This window comes from Gopherus flavomarginatus, chromosome 3 (genome assembly GCF_025201925.1).
Source record: "Gopherus flavomarginatus isolate rGopFla2 chromosome 3, rGopFla2.mat.asm, whole genome shotgun sequence".
NCBI lineage: Eukaryota > Metazoa > Chordata > Testudines > Testudinidae > Gopherus > Gopherus flavomarginatus.
Window position 1 is genome coordinate 231,171,370 of NC_066619.1, and position 24,153 is coordinate 231,195,522.

Genomic DNA, 24,153 nt, shown 5'->3' on the forward strand with positions numbered 1-24,153 from the left:
GGGGAGATCCCACCCCAGCAGAGAGACATTAGGAAGTATTCGCTGTCATTCACTGGTGATCGATTATCAAAAAGGGCAGTGGGGAAGGAGGAATCTGTAACTCCATTCCAGAGGAGGGTCAGACCTGGGTGACTGCAGAGCAGACTTGTGATTTCTGACCCTGGGGAGCCTCCACCATCTAGATTCCAATGTGGAGCCCAGCCAGGCTCTAGGGTTCTACACAGACCCACATCTGCTGAATAGGAGGTAAGGATTTGGCCCCTAAGATTTATTTTCCACCTGAAAGTACACAAAAACTATTTCCAAAGCATGTGCTCTTGTCCTGTATGCATATACTGCTACCTTCTGCCTGGTAGCATGCTACATGCCTGCTTCCTAGTTGCAGACCACTGCTTCAGATTTCTCCTATCCAGTCCTCTGTTGCCGGCAATTGCCCCCTCACCCTCGGAGCTCTTTATTTTATTATTAACCTGGTATGCAGTCTTTGACCCAGCCAGTTTAATCTGTGACTGAACCTATTTTTTGGTTTTCATTTTATTCAAACAACAGGGAAATATTGAATAAAATAGAAGAATTGTAGAAGACAGTGACAGCACCCATGTATTGTAACTATAAAAATTAAGATTACTAACAAAGTACTAAAGTATTCTGCTGATGGTCTTCCTTATATTGCCAAAAGTATTGAAACACAGAAATAGGGCTCTAGCTGCATCGTAAATTTAACCTATTGTGGTTAGATGTTGAAGGAGGTTCAAAACAGTGCTTGTCCTTGCATGGGATATATTTTGCTGCAATACCGATTGTGATGGGTTTACAGACCCCACAGTAAGGTAAACTTGGTGATAGAATAGTATTGGGCCAAGAAGGCCCTGCTCCTCAGCAGCTGCTGGGCATGCTTCCTATGGAGGACCTACCTAAAAAGGAGCTCCAACAGGCTGGTGGAGGGATGGAAAGAAACAGGCTGCAATAAAGCAGACTGGCTGCAGCCAGTGAGGCAGAGCAGTCTACGGGAGAAAGACTGGAACTGTAAAAGTTGGCCAGGATCCCCCTTCTCACTGATGAAGGGGGGCACAACTGGACTTTTAGGGTGAGCTTGGAAGCATCCACACACACACACACCCCAGCTAAAGCCCTGGACTACCAAGACTGTGTAAACAGAAGGTTGAGGCCATGCCCCAAACTGAAGGAAAAACTGTAGACCCAGGGGAGGCTAATCTGGAGTGGCAGCCAGAAAGAACTGACAACCTCTTTCCCCTTGGGCTCTGGGTTGGACCTGGTGGAGAGGAAGGGCCTGGGTCCCCCTATCCTTCTCCCTTCCCCCAGACGCTGCCAGGCCCCCTGGACTTCCCAAAAGAACTGCCTCAAGGTGACTGTTTGGCTATGGCCTGTCCACTGTGCATTCTGGCCTCCAACCAAAGCCCATTACTGTGCACAATTAGTTGAACTGTAGGAATTAGAGACAGAAATTACATTCCCCAACCAAAGCAGGTCAGCCTCTTTCCATAAACTTCCCTGTGATTTGTCCAGTCTAATTTCAAATATCACATGCAATGAGGCTTTCACCATTTCCCTTAGATGCATTTCCCTTCCCAGACTAGAAGACCTCACCATTAGAAACTGTCAACTGATTCCCAACCCCATCCTAAATTTTCATTTCTTTAATTTTTATTTCCATTATTCTAGGTTAGCTGTTTGATTTAACTTTTAATCTTTCCTCATAAATTAATCCCTCCAACTTTCTAATGACTTTGTTTCTCTTCTCTATACTTCCATATTTTTGTCTAAATCTCTCTGATATTGAGGCAGCACAGACCAAAACGGAATGTATTATTTTGGATGTGGTATTATCTGAATTGTATAATAATATAGGGAAAGACTATCAGCTGCTTCAGCAGCTCTGACTGGAAGTCTCAGTACAGAAGCCTTTTCTGCTTCCATATTGCATTGCAAAGTCATAGCTAATTTTCTGTTCACTGTCACCTGCTATGTTGCTTTAAGCTTTTGCTAGTGATGACCTTCAGCATTTCCACATAAGTTTATTTTTTTGTGGTATGAATGAATGAGGCTGAGAGAATGTATATTGTGCTGGGAGATTTGTATTGATTTGTCTGGGTAGTGAATGAGGGGCACGTGCTGTGGTGAGGTGTGTGTGTGTGTGTCTGGAATTGTGTGCTGGTTGTGTCATGTGGGTGGTTGTGTTGATTTGTGTCTGAGGGATTGTGATGGAGGATTTTCTGTTTACTTGTTTGGGTGTGGGGAGTTTATGCTGAGTTTTGTGTGGGTTCTGTTGGGCAGAGAGATTTGTATTGATGTTGCAGGTAGTTTGTTGTGTGCTTGCTTGCTTGCCATGTGCTTGCTCAAGTAAAGATTATAGCGTCATCTGCTGGGGGGCGTGTTCTGAGCCAAGTGGCCTAGCTAGGTTAGACTGAGAGCTTAGGCTCTATCTTGCTATCTTGTGATCTGATGCAATCAACTCATGACCCTGAGAGACCAAGTACAGGCTCTTGAGACCAGAGCGGCTGAACTGGAGGAGCTAAGGGAGACAGTGAGGTATGTAGGGACTTCCAGGGATACAATAGAGCAGTCCCACTGTAGTCTGACAGCTTCTGTGCTGCTATGGAGGGTTGTCATGGTATAATTCCCCACTCTGAACCTTAGCGTCCAAAAGATGGGGTACCAGCATGAATTCCTCTAAGCTCAATTACCAGCTTAGAACCTGTAGCGCTGCCACCAACCAGGAATTCCAGTGCCTGGTACACTCTGGTCCCCACAAAACCTTGCCCGGGGACCCCCAAGACCCAGACCCTCTGGATCTTAACACAAGGAAAGTAAACCCTTTCCCTCACCGTTGCCTCTCCCAGGCTTCCCCTCCCTGGGTTACCCTGGAAGATCACTGTGATTCAAACTCCTTGAATCACAAAGCAGACAGGACAATTCACCTTCTTCCCTCCTTCTCTTTCCCCCTCCCAGACTCTTCCTGAGAGAAAGTAATCCTGGCACAGAGAGAAATCAGCCTCTCTCCCCCTCTTCCCTCCTTTCTCCCCACCAATTCCCTGGTGAATCCAGACCCAGTCCCCTGGGGTCTCACCAGAATAAAAAAACAATTAGGTTCTTAAACAAGAAAAGCTTTTAATTAAAGAAAGAAAAAACAGTAAAAATTATCTTTGTAAATTTAAAAAAAAATGGAATAGGTACAGGGTCTTTCAGCTATAGACACTGGGAACACCCTCCCAGACTAAGTATACAAGTACAAATTAAAATCTTTTCAGCAAAATACACATTTGAACTTCTTCCAACCAAATACACATTTGCAAATAAAGAAAACAACCATAAGCCTAACTCGCTTTATCTACCTAGTACTCACTAGTCTGAACTTATAAGAGCCTGTATCGGAGAGATTGGAGAGAAACCTGGTTGCACGTCTGATCCCTCTGAGCCCCCAGAGTGAACAACAACCAAATTCTAACAGCACACACAAAAACTTCTCTCCCTCAAGATTTGAAAGTATCCTGTCCTCTGATTGGTCCTCTGGTCAGCTGACAGCCAGGTTCACTGTTCTTGTTAACCCTTTCCAGGCAAAAGAGATATGAAGCAGTTTTGTTCTATTAACTCTTACTTATCTGTTTATGACAAGGGTGAAAGCCTCAGGAGAAAAGAACATCAAGCTGGAGTGGAAGGAAATGATCCCATAGTTGGGACCCTCCTTCCAGGGAGAGGGATAGCTCAGTAGTTTGAGCCTTTGCTTGCTAAACCCAGAGTTGTGAGTTCAATCCTTGAGGGGGCCATTTAGGGATCTGGGGCAAAAATCTGTCTGGGGATTGGTCCTGCCTTGAGCAGGGGGCTAGACTAGATGACCTCCTGAGGTCCCTTTCAACCCTGATGTTCTGTGAGATGATGTTATGGAATCCTCATGCACTAAGAGAACCCCAGGTGCTAGGAGGAGCCAGGTGATAGTAATGGGAGGTTTGGTTATAGAAATATGGTTTGTGATGGCCAGGAGATCCACATGGTAAATTGCCTGCCAGGTGTGAAAGTTGTGGATTTCACAAGACATCTAGACAGACTTATATGCAGTGCTGGGGAGGAGCCAGTGATCATGGTACATGTAGGTACCAATGACATAAGGAAAGGTAGGAGAGAGGTCCTAGCAGCCAAATTTAGGCTATTAGGTAAGAGATTAAAGTCCAGGACCACTCTGGTAGCATTACGTGAAATGCTTCCAGTTCCATGCACAGGGCCAGGAAGAGAGCTGCAGGATCTCAGTGAATGGCTGAGACGATGTTGTGGAGAGGAGGAGTTTAGGCTTAATGGGAACCATTTGGGAAAGGAGGAGCCTATACAGAAAGGATGAGCTCTACTTAGACCTCAAAACAGAACCAGGCTGCTAGCATGTAAAATTTAAAAGATTATATAGGATTTTTTAAATTAAGGGCTGGAGGAAAGCCAACAGGTGCCCTGGACTAGCACACAGTTTGAGTAGAGACATCCTTTAAGGATAAACTTATTAAAGGGGACACTCTACAAATTTCTTTCCTATCCTCTTTATTAGGATATAAAGTACAAGTAGGAGCTAGTATAGAACAGTCAAACATAAGAGTCCCATTTAATTATAACACATGAAGGTAAGCAACTGAATATTGACAACATGTACACGTGCTTACATACAAATGCTAGAAGTCTAAATACTAAGATGGGTGAACTAGAGTAACTGGCCTTAAATGAGGATATTAATACAATAGACATTGTGGAAATTTGGTGGAATGAAGATAATCAATGGGATGCAGTTATACCAGGGTACAAAATATACAGTAATGACAGTGTAGGTCGCACTGGAGCGGGAGTGGCACTTCATGTGAGATAAAGTAGAGTTAAATAAAGTGAAAATCTTAAATGAATGAAACTGTACCATAGAATCTCTGTGGATAGCAATTCCATGCTTAACTAATAAGAGTATAGCAGCAGGAACATATTACTGACCACCTGGCCTGGATAGTGACAGTAATTGTGAAATGTTCTGGGAGATTAGAGAGACTACAAAGGCAGAAAATGCAATACTAATGGGGGATTTGAACTATCCTCATATTGACTGGGAACATGTCCGCTCAGGAAGGGATGTAAAGATAAAATTTCTAGACACCTTAAATGACTGATTCCCTAGAACACACAAGGTGAGAGACAGTTCTTGAGATAATCTTAAATTCGGCACAGGCTCTGGTCCAAGAGGTGAATGCAGTAGAACCTCAAAGATACAAACTCTAGAGTTACAGACTGACCAGTCAACCGGACACCATGTGGAATTTAAAGTCAGCAATCAGGCAGCAGTGGAGACAAAAAAAAAAAACCCCCAGCAAATACAGTACTGTGCCTATATTGCATCTTAAAGGTAGACACATCTGGGCTGCCTGTCCCCACTCCCACCCCCTGCTCATCACATGGAGGGCAGCCACTTACAGGTAGGAAGTGAAGATGCTGAGGTAGTTTTACAGGCACAGCTGTGAGGAACCCAACCACGCAGAGCATGAGCAGTGCTAGGGTCTGCGCTGCCTTCCTGTAAGCCATGGAGGGAGCAACCTTGCACGCCCAGTCCAAGCCTGGGAAAAAGACTTCCCGAGTCCTGCTGGAGCCTGGCCTGGAGTGTTTGCTGCTGGAACTGGGGCCCAAGCTCCTGCCTGCATGCTGCACTTGGAGGAACAGCTCAGTTTTAAAGGGCCGCAGCCCCAGGTGCCTTACTCATCACCCTTGCAGCCAGGGCGCTAGAACCAGCTGCCTGTCGCCACCCCCACTTGCTGGGCAGCCACTTACATGTAGGAGGAGAAGACTCTGAAGTTCACAGGCACAGCTGTGAGACCCCATTCCGAGCAGTCCACCCTGAGGAACATCCCATAATGTCTTGTTCAGAGTTACGAAAAACCTCAATTCCTAAAGTGTCTGTAATTCTGAGGTTCTACTGTATAGCCAAACAGTTCAGTAATAGAGACCATAACGTAATTAAATTTAACATCCTTATAGGAGGGGGAAAAAAACACCACAGTAACATTTAACTTCAAAAAGGGGAGCTACACAAAATGAGGAAGCTAGTTAAACATAAATTAAAAGGAATAGTCACAGGAGTGAAATGCCTTCAAACTGAATGGAGTCTATTTAAAAACACCATAATAGAGGCTCAAACTAAATGTATACCCAAATAAAAAACGGTAAGAAGGCTAAAAAATGTCACCATGCCTAAACAGCAAAGTAAAAGAGGTTTTTAGAGGCAAAAAAGCATCCTTTAAAAAGTGGAAGTAAAGTCCTACTGAGGAAAATATAAAGGAGCATAAACTCTGGCAATCAAGTGTAAAAGTATAATAAGGCAGGCCAAGAAAGAATTTTAAGAGCACTTAACTGAAGACATAAAAACTAACAGCAAAAAAAATTAAGTACATCAGAAGCAGGAAGTCTGCCAAACAGTCAGAGCCACTGGATGATGGAGATGCTAAAGGAGCAGTCTGTTGCTGTTGCAGAAAAGCATTGGTCTTCACTGAAGAGGGTATGGGGGAGATTCCCACACCTGAGCCACTCTATTTAGGTGATACATCTGAGGAACTGTCCCAGAATGAGCTCTTAGTAGAGGAGTTTTGGATAAATTAAACAGTAATAAATCACCAAGAGCAGACGGTGTTCACCCAAGAGCTCAGAAGGAACTCAGATATGAAGTTGCAGAACTACTAACTGTGATATGTGATCTATCTCTTAAATCATGGTCTGTACCAGATGACTGGAGGGTAGCCAATGTAACACCTATTTTTTTAAAAAGGCTCCGGAGGTGATCCTGGCAATTACAGGCCCGTAAACCTAACTTTATTATCGGGAAAATTGGTTGAAACTATAGTAAAGAACAGAATTATCAGATGCATATATGAACACAATAAGTTGGGAAAAAGTCAACATGACTTTTATAAAGGGAAATCATGCTCACCAATCTATTAAAATTCTTTGAGCGTGTCAGCAAGCATGTGGACAAGAGTGATCCGGTTGAAATAATGTTTTTGGACTTTCAGTAAGCTTTGATAAGGTCCCTTACCAAAGGCTCTTAAGCAATTTAGAAGTCATGTGATGAGAGGGAAGATCCTCTCCTGGATCAGTATCTGGTTGAATGATAGGAAACAAAGGGTAGGAATAAATAGTTTTCACAGTGGATAGAGATACATAGATGAGTCCGTCAAGGATCTGAATTGATACCAGTGTTGTTCAACAGATTCATAAATGATCTTGAAAAAAGGGTAAACAGTGAGGTGACAAAACTTGCAGATGATACAAAATTACTCAGGATAGTTAAACCCAAAGCTGACTGCAAAGAGTTACAAAGGGATCTCACTAAACTGGCCAACTGGGCAACACAATGTTCATAAGTGCAAAGTCATGCACACTGGAAATACTAATCCCAGCTACACATACAAAATCATGGGCTCTAAATTAGCTGTTACTGCACAAGAAAGAGAACTTGGAATCATTGTTCTCTTAAAACAGCCACTTAATGTGCAATGGCTAGCTAATAAAATGTTAGAAACCATTAGGAAAGAGAGAGAAAATATCATAACGTCAAGATATAAATTCATGGTGTGTCTACACCTTGAATATTGTGCACAATTCTGGTTGCCCCATCTCAAAAGAGATATATCAGAACTGAAAAAGGTTCAGAGAAAGGCAATGAAAATAAGGGTATGGAACAGCTTCCATAAGAGGAGAGATTAAAAAACCTGAACTGTTTATTTTAGAAAAGGGATGACTGAGGGGGTATGATAGAGGTCTATAAAATCATGAAGTATATGGAGAAAGTGAATAGGGAAGTGTTATTTTCCCCTTTACATACCACATGGGGAATACATAACACATAACACAACTAGGAATCACCCAATGAAATAAATAGGCAGTAGGTTTAAAACAAAATGAAGTACTTCTTCACACAACACACAGTCAACTTGTGGAATTCGTTGCTGGGGGTGTTGTGAAGGCCAAAAGTATAACTGAGTTCAAAATTAGAAAAGTTCATAAAAGATATGTCTGTCAAGACAGACAGAGAACCCTCAGCCATGCTTCTAGTTGTTCCCATCACTTTACACTGACACTACAGACTGAAACTTAATAGGTTTCAGGGAGAGATGCAGAGTGACAGACCTGGAATCTTATTATATAGCTGTGTCTCAGATTTCTTTCTCTGACAATATATTTCCTTTGGATTGTTTTCTTCCTAGGTGCATCAGTTTATGGTTTTCCAAAATCCATCTCATTTTATTTCCTGATCATATTTCTAACTTCTCTATATTATCTTAGTATTTTACGTACCCACAGTTGTTTGCAGCATCTTCCATATTAGTATCACCTGAAAATTGAATTAAATTCTTTGCATAACCTCTTTAAGATTATTATTGAAGATGTTAAGTAACATCAGACCAGTAATGCCCCACTAATCACCTCCATCCAGTTTGTTGCGTTTTATTACTTTCTTTACTCTTTGTTTGCTCGTTCTGACAGTTTCTAAACCAAGTTCTTGAGCTTTCAACTATTTTAATTGATACTTTGAATTAGCACTTTGAAATTCCAAATTTCTACATGTGCGCTGACAGTTCAGAGGCCACAGAAATGCATAAGGCATGGAGATATGATACAACCATATCCAGTATATCCAACACTTTGGTTAATACGCTTGCTAAAATGAGCAATTTGGGGCTTTAAGACAAACTAATGATTCTGTTATCTCTCCACTTGCTCTTTTCCACTTTGGCCCAGTGGGGCTCAGATAAGTTATGGAGATACATTTATCGAGTACTAGAGTTGAGGATAATGCCGCCATCTCTACTCTAGGTGCATCTATATTAGGAAAATGTGTGTTTTTCTGTATTGGTGCATGTTCACCATTGATTGAAACAGTGGGAGATGTGGGGCTGTGTGGAGTAATTAGTTCTACTACTCTGAGTAAGGTTAGATGACAGTATGATCAAAATGCCTGCACTTGTCTCTGTCGGTACTTCCATTGTGACTATAACTGCTTACCTGTCAGGAGCAGAAGAACACTTACAGATTATCTCAGTGCACACCCCAGAAGGCTCAGATGTCTACACAAAGAAAGCTGAAGAGTTTTCAGCCTATGTTAGACAAACATTGGGCTAAATTCTACTCTCACTTATACCAGTATAAATCCTGGGGACTTCTGGTCTGATCAGTGAAGTAGTTCCCAATTTACACTAGTGTAAACGAGATCAGAATTTGGCCCACAGGAAATAATGACAACAGACAAAGATGGAGGAAAAGATAATAACAAATAGGAAGGTGTGAAGTGTAAATGATTTCTATGCCTATTCAAAGAACAGTTCTTTGCACTTGAGAATAAAGTATAAAAGAGAAGGAAACACCACCTCCCCACCCCCAGGGTAGAATCTCTGGTCCTGATTCTGCAATTTGATCTGTGTGGGTTGACCTGTACGTGAAGCTCATCAGTTAATTTTAATGATAGCACTGTTTTCATGAGAAGTATTGTTATCTGTTTTTAAAAGTTCAGTTGCTGCTGTAAAAATAAGGGACTCTGGCTTGAATTAACTCCAAGACAACCTGCCCCTGAAGTCCTGACACACACATCACTCTCACTGATTTCAAAGGAAATTAGACACGTGTAAGTTTTGTAGGCTGGGAGCACTGAGCTATTCACACATTGCCAGGGGCACTTCAGACACTGCAAGTGGAGAATCAACTCCCCCTTCATTCCTTCCTTCATTAGGGAAGTGCAAGGTCAAACTGAGCAAGGTCAAACTGGCTTCATTCAGGGTCACTGGAGTTTCCATGAACCTTTTAGAGTGTGGAGTCTTACATTCCCTTTTAGCTTAGATAGGAAGGACCCAATTCTGTCCCCCTCCCCTTATATTCTGTGACCAACAATACTACTTGTGGAGTAAGGAATTACTCAGTAGAAGTAAGGATGGCAGAATCAGGCCCTAAATCATGTTGTCCCACAGACAGAATGAAATGTAAGAAAAATAAGGTAACAAAATAAAATAAATGAACCAAGTCAGAAAAAAATGGTTCTCTCCCATTTCTTACTTTTTTCCTCTCAAAAAAATGAAAGATTACCTGAAATGTCAGTTAAGCAGAGACATGTTATCTTAATAAATGAGCATGCAAGTATGTGCCCAGTAAGTTATTTGATTAAACAGGAAGCTAGAATCATATAGATATCCACAAATAAAGCTCCAAATCTAAACGAGTGTATCATTAGCTCATTTGTAAGCCTTTCCAGATGTAGCAGCAGTTCTGACTTTGGCAGCTTTCCAGTAGGTTGCCTGCAGTCTGAGCTTTCCTGTGTCCGCAGTGAGAACTGCAATGCCTTAGTCTTGAAGGAAAGGGCTCCGCAAAGCTGACGACAAATTTTACAAAGTAACAACCTGCCTCGTGAAGGATATTTCAGACAGATAACAGAGCAGAGAATGCCCCTTATCCTGTGGCCAAACTGCTGCAGTTTTACTGTGGATGTGTGATACTCTGCACTGCATTATGGAACACCCAGTGAAAGCCCCTTTGAGAAGATCATTTAGTGATCACATCAGAGACTCTACTGCTAGAGCCCTGGATGTTATCTGGAAAAATACAAGAGACAGACGACTGGCAGGTGAGGAGGGGGGGTAAAAAAACATGTTTTAAAATACACAGGGATAATTAGTGGTGTCATTTGCATAAGGTATGTCAGTGTCACTCCACACTATTTACCTATTATTTTCTTTCAATGTCATGTTACTTCAGTGCTCCCCCTTCAGTGGAACTGCACAGGATTCTCCAGCTATGATCTTGTGATATATATTTGAAAGAGCAGGAACAATGGATGTAACATTTCACTGTTGAAATTATGTTGTGAATCCCTCACAGCGAAGTTACTGAAGCATTTTATTTTGCTATTAAGTCAGCTTCTGTGCTCTATTGGTATGATATGCTTCAGTGAGTTGCATTACAGACTATTTCCTAGCCAAGAAGTATGTCAGTTGGAGTATCTGGGCTGTGCAGTGAAAGATTACTGGTATTTCCTTTGGCAAAGCTCTCACTGCTTTAAGGTCCAAGTGAGTGTCAGGTATGCCAGAGCCAGGCTTTTGAAATATAAATTAAGTATATCTATACAGTTACAATTCATATGCTCATATTTTGGCTTACAAGATCCAAAACATGTGGCAAACAGTTATGGAGGCCTGGGAAGAAAATAATTACATTTTTTTTCTTCTGTTTGTTGTCTGTCTCTGAGACTGCTTCTCATTCACATAAATGAATGCTGTTGTTTTTATTGTCATAGCATTTAGATACCTCAGAAAAGGCAGCAGAAATACTCAGTGGGTGTGGCATATAGGAAAGGCCACTTCAGTTTGTTTATTTACTTTTACTGGGAATGGCTTATTTTGGGTGGGTAGGGGGAGTGTTTTTAATGATAGTGGCAAGATTAGTCATCACTGTGATGACCAAGAAAAAAACCTTTTGGATCCAATAATGTAAACTGAATGTTCACATCATTTTCATTTACTTGTCTGTAGAGAAAACAAGGGCAGCTAAATATTGCAAAGGCCTTTGTGGTGGTGCACTAATGCCAGAAATTATTATATAAGATATTTTTGGGGGAAGGCTGGGCAGGGATTATAAAGAAAAACATTTTAAAATGATTTACTTTTTCTTCAAGACAATAATAAAAATACATTACTACTAGAAAATGGTGCAGTTCTCTAAGTTATAGTAAGTAAAACTATGTTATCTGGCAACAGTTTTGCCATGGGATTATGTGATATGCCTCATTATACAGTAGCAGAGATATAAATATGCTTTAAACCATAGTAGATTATAAACAACTTCGGCCTGCTGTGCTAGTTATTAGGCAGCAAGATTATTTCTGTGGCTGTTTTCACAGATGCCACATCTTACTATGTAGCCTTTAATTATTTTTAGATTTCTGAAATCCCTTAAAAACACCCATTTCCTTCACTTTACCTTCCACCACTGAGTTTTACAAAAGAGGACCACATCGCTAGAGATGGTAATGTTGGATTTAAAGCTCCACACCTTAAGGTGTCAACAGCTAAACATAAGCTTGCTAGTGTCATTAAAGGTCAAGACACCAACCTTTCTTCCATGATCAATTTAATTTAGCAGTCAGCCATAGACTGAGTATCATGTCTCCACTGTCTTACAGAGACAGATGGGTTGGAGAAGGGACACTGGATTTTTCTCTGTGGAAAAGCATTGTGGAACATGGCATAAGAGCCGCAACATTAGGACCTGTTGCAGTCAAAAGCAAGGTGGGTGTTTGACAACTGGATACAATGATGGGGAAAGTGGATAGGTTCATTGAAAAAGCAAGGAGATTATGCAAAATCTAGAAGAGTGAGGCTGGGTTGGCCAAGTGGTCCTTTATGTTTAATTTTTTGATATTTCCTAATCTGGGTGTTGCCAGGTCATCTGGATATTTGTTTACCCTTGGAACTTGTTTTCATTCCATCTGCTAGAGATTTTTGTGTGAAATGTTGTGAGTAAGCTTTTCAATTTACAGTTAAACCTGGTATGGCATTTACATCAACAGGCTCCAAGAATGTCTGGCTTACTTCCAAATAAGACAACAACAACCACAAACTCCCTTGTCTTGTACAAAATTGCTTTCCACTCATTGGTTCGCACAGAAAAACATGTAATGACACAGGTAATTTTTGCCTTCCCACAGCAAATGACAGATCCATGAAAATATGTAGGTTTTATCAGGACACAAAAAGACCTTGTTAAATATAAGTGTATATATATGCATATGATTGACAAATATCTGAGGAATACACAACTGCTAATTTATTTCTTGGGGCTGTCACATTCCTAGAGAGAGCATGTAACCCTTCAACCTCTTAAAATATGTTGATAAGGGTGAGTATGTTTTTATTCTTGATGGCAGACATTTGTGAGCAGCCACAGTTTTTATCAATACAGTGCTTAGATGTTGGAGTGCCCTTAAAAGTAGTGAGCATTCCATTTTTCAGGCTGTGCTGGTGATCTGAGAGTTGACAAGTACAATAATACATTGGGATTGTTGTCAGCCAAATCGCTTTATTTAATCATCAAGCTGGTACCCAGATATACAGCACAATACAGAATTGCACTGAAAATATTCAGGATTCATTTCTGTAAAATACAATGCTAGTACTGGATGAGATTGAGAGAGACAATAAAAAGCACAAAACATCAAATAACTTTATGCTGGTCTATTGATTTACACTACAGTATTAGAAGTACATGAAGAGTACATGACAGTAAAATCAATATTGCAATTAGATAAGCAAACTTTCTTAATAGGACGCACCTTAAAAAGCACAGGGTCCAAGTAACTAACAAGGGAAAGAAGAAAATGTGAAAAACTCATTCCTTGTGGCATATGCAATAAGAAAATCATCTGAACAATGTTCGGCCTTGGAATGGCCAAAAATTAGCAAAGACATAAGCCTGTGCACAGTGATGGCCAATCCTGCAGTTCAGTCCAACACAAGGATCAGACAGCTAGAAACATCTACTGTAAACTTTTGGGCAGCCAAGTAAGGAGGATATCCTGGAAAAATACCATCATGGAGAAAAAAGAAGAGAGATTTCCCAAAAATATCCTGACATAAATATTGTATGCTGAACTCTAAATGACACAGTGATTAGTGCTTCTCATGCATAGCAAAAAAATCATCAATTATTAAAAATAATTCATGGAATTAAGAAATGTTTTTGACTAAAAAATCACCTGTTGTGCTGGTGTACTGAAAAAGGATAAGGCCCCTCTTCTCACCACATCCCCCTCCCTCAGTCTACCACAGCCATAAGGCAGGATACCCTGCATTGCTCCTCTGTGAAAGAGCAGTAAGGTGCACTACAAGTTGCTTTCACCTTGGTCCCCCAGGAGCCAACCTGGACTATGCTGGCAGAATGACTCATGACCCTCTGCCCTGTTCAATTCTTCTTCCACGCTCTCTCACCACGTTGTGTAAAGACAGGATATTGCTTTTACAGTCCAGCAATATTCATGCGTCAGAAATCATTGCAACGCCATGCCAGCAGTGTTGTTGTGGGGATGTCAAGTGGGAGCATCGTGTACCTATGGGAGGGGGATGAAAAAAGCATGTTTGTCTTGATTTATTCATTGCTATATAATCCATACTTCATAATTCTTTTTCAGTAGTCATGAAAGTGAAGGGATCTCTACTTGCAGCTAATACTGGCTAATGGGGGCAGGGAGAGGGAGCAGTGTGCACACATGAGCATGCACAAAATCTGACACTATAATCTTAGAATGTTGAAAGCTAGGGCTGTCAGTCAATCGCAGTTAACTCACGCAATTAACTAAAAAAAACCTGTGATTAATTGCATTTATAACAATAAAATACCAATTGAAATGTATTAAATATTTTGGATGTCTTTCTACATTTTCAATATTGATTTCAATTACAACACAGTATACAAAGTGCATAATGCTCAGTATATTTTTTATTACAAATATATGCACTGTAAAAAGGATAAACAAAAGATACTATTTTTCAGTTCACCTCATAGAAGTACTGAAGTGCAATCTCTTTATTGTGAAAGTGTAACTTACAAAGGCAGATTTTTTTTTTTGGTTACATAACTGCACTCAAAAACAAGAGTGTAAAACTTTTAGCACCTACAAGTCCACTCAGTCCTACTTCTTATTCTGCCAATCGCTAAGACAAACAAGTTTGTTTACATTGACAGGAGATACTGCTGCCTACTTCTTACTTACAATGTCACCTGAAACTGAGAACAGGCATTCACATGGCACTTTTGTAGCTGCTGTTGCAAAGTATTTACATGCCAGATATGCTAAACATTTGTATGCCCCTTCATGCTTCGGCCACCATTCCAGAGAACATGCTTCCATCCTGAAGATGCTTGTTAAAAAAATAATGCATCAATTAAATTTGTGACTGTACTCCTTGGGGAGAGAATTGGATGTCTCCTGATCTTTTACAATTGCAATTAATCACACGATTAAAAAAATTAATCACTTGACAGCCCTATTGAAAACTAATCCATCAAACACAAATAAAACAATAAGAGCATTTTCCATTGCTAGGATGCAGTAGGGAAGCACCTCAAGATACAATCTGCCTGTGTATATCTGTCCCTATCTATAAGGTTGCTGGTCAGGTACTAGGCAACAGTATAGAATATCAATAGAATTATACTGTTTGAAGATTTTACAAAGTGAAAAAATGGTCATTAGGTACTACAACAGCCAACCAAAACAGATTTAAAGCCAGGTCTCAAAAGGTGATTTGTATTTACAGACCAACATTTTAAAACTTGAGGGACAGGTCCTCAGTTGATGTAGATTGTCATAGCCCTTTGGCCACAATGGACTTCAGCTGGGGATCTGGCCCTGGGTGTCTAAAGATAGGCATCTAAATCCACATTTAGATACTTTAGGGCTTGTCTCCACAGTGCATTAGTCTGCACAGAGGGGTGTAAATTGTAATACATGATAGCATGTCACACACTAACCGGCTTGGATAGCCCCTGCTGCTACACACTAAAAGCCGCTTAGTCTGCCTTAGTGTCCCATTTCAAAATGTACTGCATTAACGTGCACTAGGGAACTTTTAGTGTGAACCAGCAGGGTCTACACAGGCCAGTTAGTGCACAACACATTGATGCGCACTAGAGTTTACGCCGCTCTAGAGTGGACTAATGCACCATGTAGACAAGCCCTTAGTAAAGTGCCTGATGTTTCAGAAGTACTGACCACCTTCTACTCCAACAAGCATTACCCTGGTGTATCTGAGTATAGAATATTGCCTGAAAAGTGTAGCTGTACAAATATTTTAAAAGTTGAAAATAAACATGTTGAAAGGCTTGAAGGATGTTTTGCATTTTATTTCATTTTATTTTCACAATCTTTTTAATTAGTAGCTATTATATTTAAGTTATAATATAAGGAGGGTTCTTTAACAAAATTGGAATAACCTCTCTAGTGAAAGGCAACATGGTGGTACAGAACTGAATTACAGTACAGTATTTACATCTGTTAAATTGTCTCAGTCTACATTCCCTGCCAGAACACAGAGCAGAATGTCAATCAGAGGTGATGAACAAACAAGGGTAGGATTCAGAAAATCATGAGGAAGAGGAAAAGATTGAAGGAGTGTATGGAAGGTCAGGGAGATAAGAAATTGAGGTAGGATCAGATTTGTGTAGGATGGGAAGAGTAGCAAAGAGTAAAAGGGGACAAAATGACACACAGTAATTCGTAGAATCATAGAATATTAGGGTTAGAAGAGACCTCAGGAGGTCATCTAGTCCAACCCCCTGCTCAAAGCAGGACCAGCTCCAACTAAATCATCCCAGCCAGGGCCTTGTCAAGCTGGGCCTTAAAAGCCTCTAAGGATGGAGATTCCACCACCTCCCTAGGTAACCCATTCCAGTGCTTCACGACCCTCCTAGTGAAATAGTTTTTCCTAATATCCAGTCTGGACCTCCCCCACTGCAACTTGAGACCATTGCTCCTTGTTCTGTCACTGCCACCGCTGAGAACAGCTTAGTTCCATCCTCTTTGGAACCCCCTTCAGGTAGGTAATTTTTCACTTTCATACATACTCACTCACCAAAATTGTTAGGAAAAATAAACAAATAAGGAACCTGATCAACAGATCTTGAACATACCTGCTATTTGAAATTAATTGACTTTCAATAAAGGGCAGACCTAAATTCTTTACTAAAATGATTTGTAGATACCAGATGTTATACATAAAAGTTTAAAAGATGTATTGCTAACTCTTCTTAGACTATCTTCCGACTGCAATAAGAAAACAAGTTTCTGCAAGTTCAGATAAACTCTGTACTCAAAATAGCTCCTCTCTTTTCTTTGTGTTATTTTCAGAGAAGGTAGAAAGATATTTGCTAACTCCCTGCGAAATTCACTTTACTTTTGCATGTGTGTGTACATGTATATGATAACTGGATAAATAGTTCAGTAGAGCTGGTTGAATATTTCTTTTGACATTTTTCCATGTTCCAGAAACAACTAAGGAATTTTAAGGGGAAGGTTTGGCAGGGTGTTGGAATTAGTTTTCCCCTCCTTCCCGCCACCTCAAAAAAAACCAACCGCCAATGTTCATGATATTTTTTTTTTCTGAATAGGATTACTATTTTCTACAAAACTCTATAATTCAGTAGTCAAACTTTCTTCTGAATTTGGCCTAGTGTAACTCAGAAACCTAGTGGAAGGATATAAGAAGTAGTTAATCAATATGTGGCCTTATTACTTGAGTGGTGAGCTTAATAAATGTGTTTTGTATAAAAGATGATATTGGGAAAACATATTCTTGGTGACTATTGATATACATTTAAAAAGAGATAGGCAAGTCGACATTTAGATACCCAGGATAAATATATTGCAAGATTTTTCAGCTGTGCTGAAGAGGTACAGCTCCCATTGAAGTAACTGGCAGATTTGCATGCCCACACCTCTAAGAACCAGGCCTATGTAGCTAGACAGATGTAGCTATCTGTAGCTCTCTAGTAATATAAATGTAAAGATACATATGATGTGTGTATGAATATATAAATTGTTCATATATGACAGACAGATGGTATGTTAAGTTTTTGTCTGCATTATTTAGCTATATAAAGCATTTTGTGATAGCTTTTATTTGAAAGACACTATACACTGCATTTATCTTACCAAAGATTCAAAAAAATTTTTTTAAAGACTAGAAAGGACCTCTTGTATAACACAGGCCATAGAGCCTCACCCTGTAATTTATGCATCAAGCCCATAACTTTTGTTTGAACTACAACACATCTTTTAAGAAAGATATCAAGTCTTGATGTAAAGACTTCAAGGGATGAAGAGTCCACCACAACCCTAGGTAGGCTGTACTAAGAGCTAATTACCTCCCTCTTTAAAATTTGCACCACCTTTCTAGTCTGAATTTGTCTAGCTTCAGCATCCAATCATGAGATTTTGTTATCCTTTTCTTTTTGCTAGATTAAAGTGTTGTCTACTATCAGAAATCTCTTCCTGACAGAGGTACTTGTAGACCATGATCAAATCACCTTTTAATCTTTTCTTGGGCTAACTAAATAGATGAAGCTTCTTGAGTCTCTAAAAGGCAAGTGTTCCAGACCTCAAATCATTCTTGTAGTTCTTTACTGAGCCCTTCCCAATTTTTCAACATCCTTAAAAAAAGTGTGGACACCAGTACTGGACAGAGTATTCAAGTAATGATCTCACTAGTACCATATACAGTAACTGCTCACTTAAAGTCGTCCTGGTTAACGTTGTTTCGTTGTTACATTGCTGATCAATTAGGGAACATGCTCGTTTAAAGTTGTGTCATTTGGCAGCCACCTGCTTTGTCTACTGCTTGTAGGAAGAGCAGCCCATTGCAGCTAGCTGGTGGGGGCTTGGAACCAGGGTGGACCAGCAGCCCCCCCATCAGCTCCACCTCTCAGCGCCCTGCTCCCCTAAGTTCCCTGTGCAGCAGCTACCCAGCAGTCTAGCAATTGCAGCTGTCCCTCCCCGCACTGCCATGTGCTGCTTCTGCCCTCTGCCTTGGAGCTGCTCCTCGAGACTCCTGCTTGCTGTGCGGAGGGCGAGGGGGGAGGGAAGGAAGATGGGGGCGAATGTCAAGGTGTTGTCCTCCTCTCTGCTCTCCGTTTACCCCATCTTCCATAGAGATGGAGTGATACACCAGGGCTCAGAACGGAGGGAACTTGCAGCAGCTGTGGTCTCAGCAAGCTGATCTAATTAACAAGGCAGGGTACTTAAAGGGGAAATGTGCATATCTCCCTCCATTCCTGCTGCCTTGTAGAGTGAGAGAGTTAACCCTTGACAGCTCAGTCAATTGCTAGTTCATCATTTAGCAGTAAGGGAAATATTCCACACTCTGACTCCTCCACCTCATCCAAGCTTCACAATCATCATCACTGTGTACCAGTATTAAATTGTTTAAAACTTGTACTCTGTGTGTGTGTGTGTGTGTGTGCGTGTGTGTGTGTGTGTGTGTGTAAGAACCTAACCCCCTCATTTACATTAATTCTTATGGGGAAATTGGATTCACTTAATATCATTTCTCTTAAAGTCACATTTTTCAGGAACATAACTACAATGTTAAGTGAGGGGTGACTGTACAGAGGTAATACCACCTGCCTACTCCTGTTTGGTGATTGCTTTTTTGGCTACAACATCGCACTGGGAGATCAGTTCAGTTGATTATCCACAAAATACCTAAGTCCTTTTCAGTTTCACTGCATTCAAAGATATTGTCTGCTGTCTTGTGTGACCTACATTCTTTGATTCTAGATGCCCTTACATTTGACAGTACTAAAATGCTTGTTGTTCAAATGAGCCCACTTTGACAAGTGAGCCAACTCAGTCTGTATCAGTGAACTATCCCCATCATTATTTACCTCTCCTCCAATGTTTGTATCATCTACAGACTTTTCCAGCAATGATTTTTATATTTTCTTCCAGATCAGTGATAAAGATATTGAATAGCAGTGGGCTAAGAACACACCTCCCTAAAATGATGATTCCCCATTTATAATTCCTTTTTGACATCTATTAATTAACCAGTTTTAATCCATCTAATATGGGCTACATCGATTTTAATATACTGCTAATTTTTTATGAGAATGTCCATGTGGAACTAAGTCATATGCTTTACAAGTCTAAGTATATTATGTCCATGGTTACCTTATCAACTAAACTTGTAATCTTATCAAAAAGACATCAAGTTTTCTTATCAGACCTATTTTCCATAAAACCATGTTGATTGGTATTAATTATGTTACCATCCTTTAAGTCATCAGCTTTTCTGTGATTTTGCCTGGGATGAATGTAAAGTTAACTGGTCAATAGTTACCTGGATCATCCCATTTACTCTTCTTAAATATTGGCACAAATATTATTTTTCTTCTGTCTTCTAGCATTTCCCTAGACTGGAACTTCTAAGATTTATTAAAAGTCATCATTAATGGTTCAGAGAATTCCTCAGCAAATTCTTTCAACACTCTTAGGTACAAGTTATCAGTTCCTGCTGATTTTAAAAATGTTTAATTTTAATACTTGTGCTTTAACATCCTTCCTAGTTACTGATGGGATAGAAAGCATTTCTTTGTCACTGTAAGGTAGATACAAGTATGTTGTTCTGCGTTTTCCAAATTCAGAACAGAAAAAATTATTAAATATTTTTCCTTATCTGTTTCATGATTGACATTATAGTATTAGAACTATAATGTTGTTACGGTTTTGTTTGTTCCTGGTATATTTAAAGAAGTTCTTCTTGCTGCTGTTAGTCTACTGGCAATAGATTTTTCGTTTGATACCTTTATCTTCCCTAATCAGTTCTCTACATTTCCTAACTGCTGGTTTGTACACAGTGCTATCAACTTCCTCATTTTTCCATTTGTTATGTATATTTTTTATTTTTGTTGTTATTTTTGCTTCCTCTCTGAACCAGGATAGCTTTTTAACAGAAGGAGCCTTCTCGGGGGATTGTGAGTTTTTTTGGGTCATCTAATAAAGCATTCTTAAACAATTTCTAATTATCATTCTTATTTTTTGTGTTTATTTTTTTCCACTCACTGAATTTTGCGCATGACTATTTTCAGTTGCCCCTGTTTAAAGCACCAACTCTACAGGGTTTCACATTTTACCTATCCTTATCCTCAGAAACGTATTTTCTGCATTTACATGGAATATATTGCTTTAAACGTTAGCTCAGTAAGTGTCTTGAGGTTGAAAGAATATAATATATTTGGTTGGTGGCTGTGTGGTTGTAGATGAGGTCATGTTTTACAAAATATGCAATTATACAAGATACCACACATTGAGTGCATTGTGAGGCCTAAGGCCAATCGCTTTCCACCACTTGATATGACAGGATGCAGTGAAAGAATTATTGATCATTTCTTCAGACTAAAAGCTGCCAACTGTTTTTATCAGGTTAAAGTTTTCTCACTTCTGCAGGGGTTTTTTTGTTATCCTGAGAGTTACCTGAAAAACATGTTGTTAAACTAGTATTTGAGGGGAATATTAAATAAATGGGTTTTATAATTCATCACAAGTTCAAAGTTCAGACTACATATGTGATTGCCCATAGATCTTCGTGCACTTGTCTTCACGATACATATACCTCATATGGTTTTATATATTTGGAAAATGTTGGCTACACTCGTATTATAACTGTATACGGAAAAATAAAATATTTCACTTTGTTTTTTAAACAGTTGAAGGTTGACATTTGTAGCGCAATGTTTTTGAGCCAAAATCCCCAAATTATGACTGAAATACATTTTGTTGTTGGGTCTTTTCCTATACTTTATTCTCTTAATTTGTCACTCTCCAAAGAAAAATGTGAAGAAATGTTGAAATGATCTGAAGAGGTTGTAGAGTGAGACTTTTGCTGCTTATTTTCAGCTGTTGGAATATTTTGTTTCCAGCACCTTTGCACTTCCAGTTTGAAGGGTGATATGAGTGGAGTTTGTAGCTATCATACAGCAATGCAAGTGAAAGTGCACTTTCTTTGTCATCCTGGCTATTTTTAACGGGTATTTCATTATAACACCACCACACTGCAGTTTGGGCAGGATGAGGAGGTGGAGAATTGTAGCTATTGTTTTGACATATTTCACCATATGTTGGATTTTAAACATTTCCTTCATGCAGTTCCTCTGTCATTTCCTTAACCAGAATGCAATAATGGCATTGTTTTGTTAACATTTATTAAACAAAAAAAAAAGAGCGCCCAGTACACTGAACACATTATGAAAGTGAGTGTAATAAGGTTCTCATGTATACAAGTTAGAACAGCTGGAGGGTCTTATGGAAGTATACACTATTTTCGGCATTCTTGTTTTCCAGTCCTCTTAGTCAGTTCCATCACTGAAATAAACACAGTCTGATGTCATGTCCTGTGCTTGAGCTTTTAGGGTTGTGTATTTAGAAAATTTCTGGAATCTGTAAATTTTGGAATTAGTTTTATTGTGATCCTGGAAACCCAAAATATTTATAAAGATCACATGCAGTTGCCAGAAATGGAGGAGATACACATAGGGAAATGCTCAAAGCCTGTCCCTGTAGGGGATGAGCACTCCTGTCCACCAGCAGAAAGAGTTTGAGCACCACCACATTAATTGTTCAGCTTGCATCTGGGAAGCTGCCTGTTAGGATTCCAGGATATGCCCCCTCATCTGTGTTTTTCAATGTTCTGAGGCCTGAATGTGGTTTGCATTGTGGACAGGAACCAAAAACAAGAGATGAGGACAACCTTATATCTGTTCTCTGTGGCCCCAGCTTTGATTCAACATTGTGGATGTTATTAAACTATATTATTAAAATTGAAACACAACAAGATCATTGAATGAAGTTCATCCTAATGACAGACAATTGAGAGGTGTGCCCCTTTAAATATCACAGTTCTTTGCATGTTCATGTGTTTCCCAAGATCCAGGGGCTGAGTTTCTTGGTTTCCAGGACTGTGTTCCCTTGCTGCATTGTATAGGCATTTCACACATTTGAAAGATTATTATATTATTGAAGCTTTTCTCAGAGTGCTGAAAAGTGATGTAAGTGCTGAACTGCTTTACTGCTTTGTTTGTTTGGAAGAGCCTCCCTCAACAAATATTACAATCTCTACAATTCCACTAACATCTGGACAGTTTCCTTAGGTCAGAGTTTGGTTGATGAGTTCCAGATGTTATGACTTATTGATATTTTCATTAACTTCTGAGCAGTCCTGTCTTTCTGTTTTGTTTGCAGACTCCAACTTCTTAATACACCAGTGTTGTTGGAGGTAAGGAATGAAATTAGTGTTTGGCACCGACCTAGAGCAACTGAATTCTCTTGTTGCCATGTGCATTCTCAGTTCTGTTACAGGATATGCAACCTGTGGGAAGGTCAGCTCTAACCTCAACTAAGATAAGGAAAATTTCACTGGCCTGCTATTTTCAATTAAAATGAGTTACACGAATTGCTAATTCTGCTCCCAATTTAACTTTATACATTGAGTTACCCAGACAATATGAAGCACAGCAAATAAGATAGTATTAATAGGGAGCATTCTCAACTTTTTTCACTTCTTATAACGTAACCGTAACAATCATTTAGAGAATACTTATTGCTCTGAAAGAATACCACCATTGCCCCACTTTCAGGAAGAAGCTCAGTTCTGTGTTTGGTTGCATATTAGGAATCAGCTGCATACTTACTGTAAGTGGTAAGGAAGAAAATGGAAAAAGTGGAGATAAGCAGGATATGTAAAAATACATATCTATTCAGCTGACTGATTATCTTCTATGGAGATACATGTATTTTATGTTTGCTAGTTTTATGGTAGAATCCTAGAGGATAAGAGTTGGAACAATTCCCCCAAGTTAATTCCATCTTCACTTTTTGGAAGTAGTTGCAAGTAGAATGAATGACATCAGAACAACTTTGCTTTCATTGTATTGCTGTTCTGGAGACTTGGGTCAAATTTTCAAAACTAGCTCTGAAACTGCACTTGAAACTTTTCCACGAGCAAACCCTACATTTGTGTGTGCAAATCATATTGTGTGTGTGTGTGTGTGTGTGGTTTGCTGCTATTTCTTAAGTAGCACGAGTGTACCTGTCACCATATAAGACACAGATATTAAAAACTAAAAGTCCTTACTTCAAAGAGTTTACAAGAAGGGAAACAAACAGAATGACAGTACTTAATGGGAGAAGCAGAGGAAGAAGATATGTTAGCTCTTTCTCTCTCACACACATGTACATTATGTTTTTATATTAAAAATATATACTGATGTAAGCCACTGCTGCGTAAAGGGCACAGGAGAACTAACTGAGCCCCCTGGTTCCTCCCTGCAGAGCCAAGACTTCCAACTTCCACGAGTGAGGTATGGGCTGGAGTCCAACAGGGATTGCCTCAGCATCCTTGCATAGGAGAAACTCCATAGCCACCTCCTTCACCAGGAGGTTACAGCCTCAAGTGGTCCACTGATATCAGCAGTTCTAGACTCTGTGATGGCTTCTGTGGTTGATCATTGCCTTTTGGATAGGAGAGGTGAGAGAAAGGGGAGTATTTGAGTAGGAGCTTAGGTAATGGGTAGGCCCTAGTATCACCTTCACAGCCC

At 39.8% G+C, this 24,153-nt stretch overlaps 1 protein-coding gene across 3 annotated transcripts in view; it reads left to right on the plus strand.

Moving 5' to 3' along the window:
• Positions 1–24,153, plus strand: part of DLC1 (DLC1 Rho GTPase activating protein) — a 365,039-nt gene that overhangs the window by 208,160 nt on the left and 132,726 nt on the right. The window contains exons 1-2 of one of the 3 annotated variants that reach the window (XM_050947318.1): positions 10,348–10,636; positions 12,191–12,296. The exons of 1 other annotated variant lie outside the window; for it this stretch is intronic. In XM_050947318.1, the coding sequence (XP_050803275.1) occupies positions 10,598–10,636; positions 12,191–12,296 (145 nt within the window). In that variant the 5' untranslated portion in view covers positions 10,348–10,597. Of the gene's footprint in view, positions 1–10,347; positions 10,637–12,190; positions 12,297–24,153 lie in introns of those variants that run through there. One more of the 3 variants, XM_050947319.1, reaches the window with a different exon arrangement.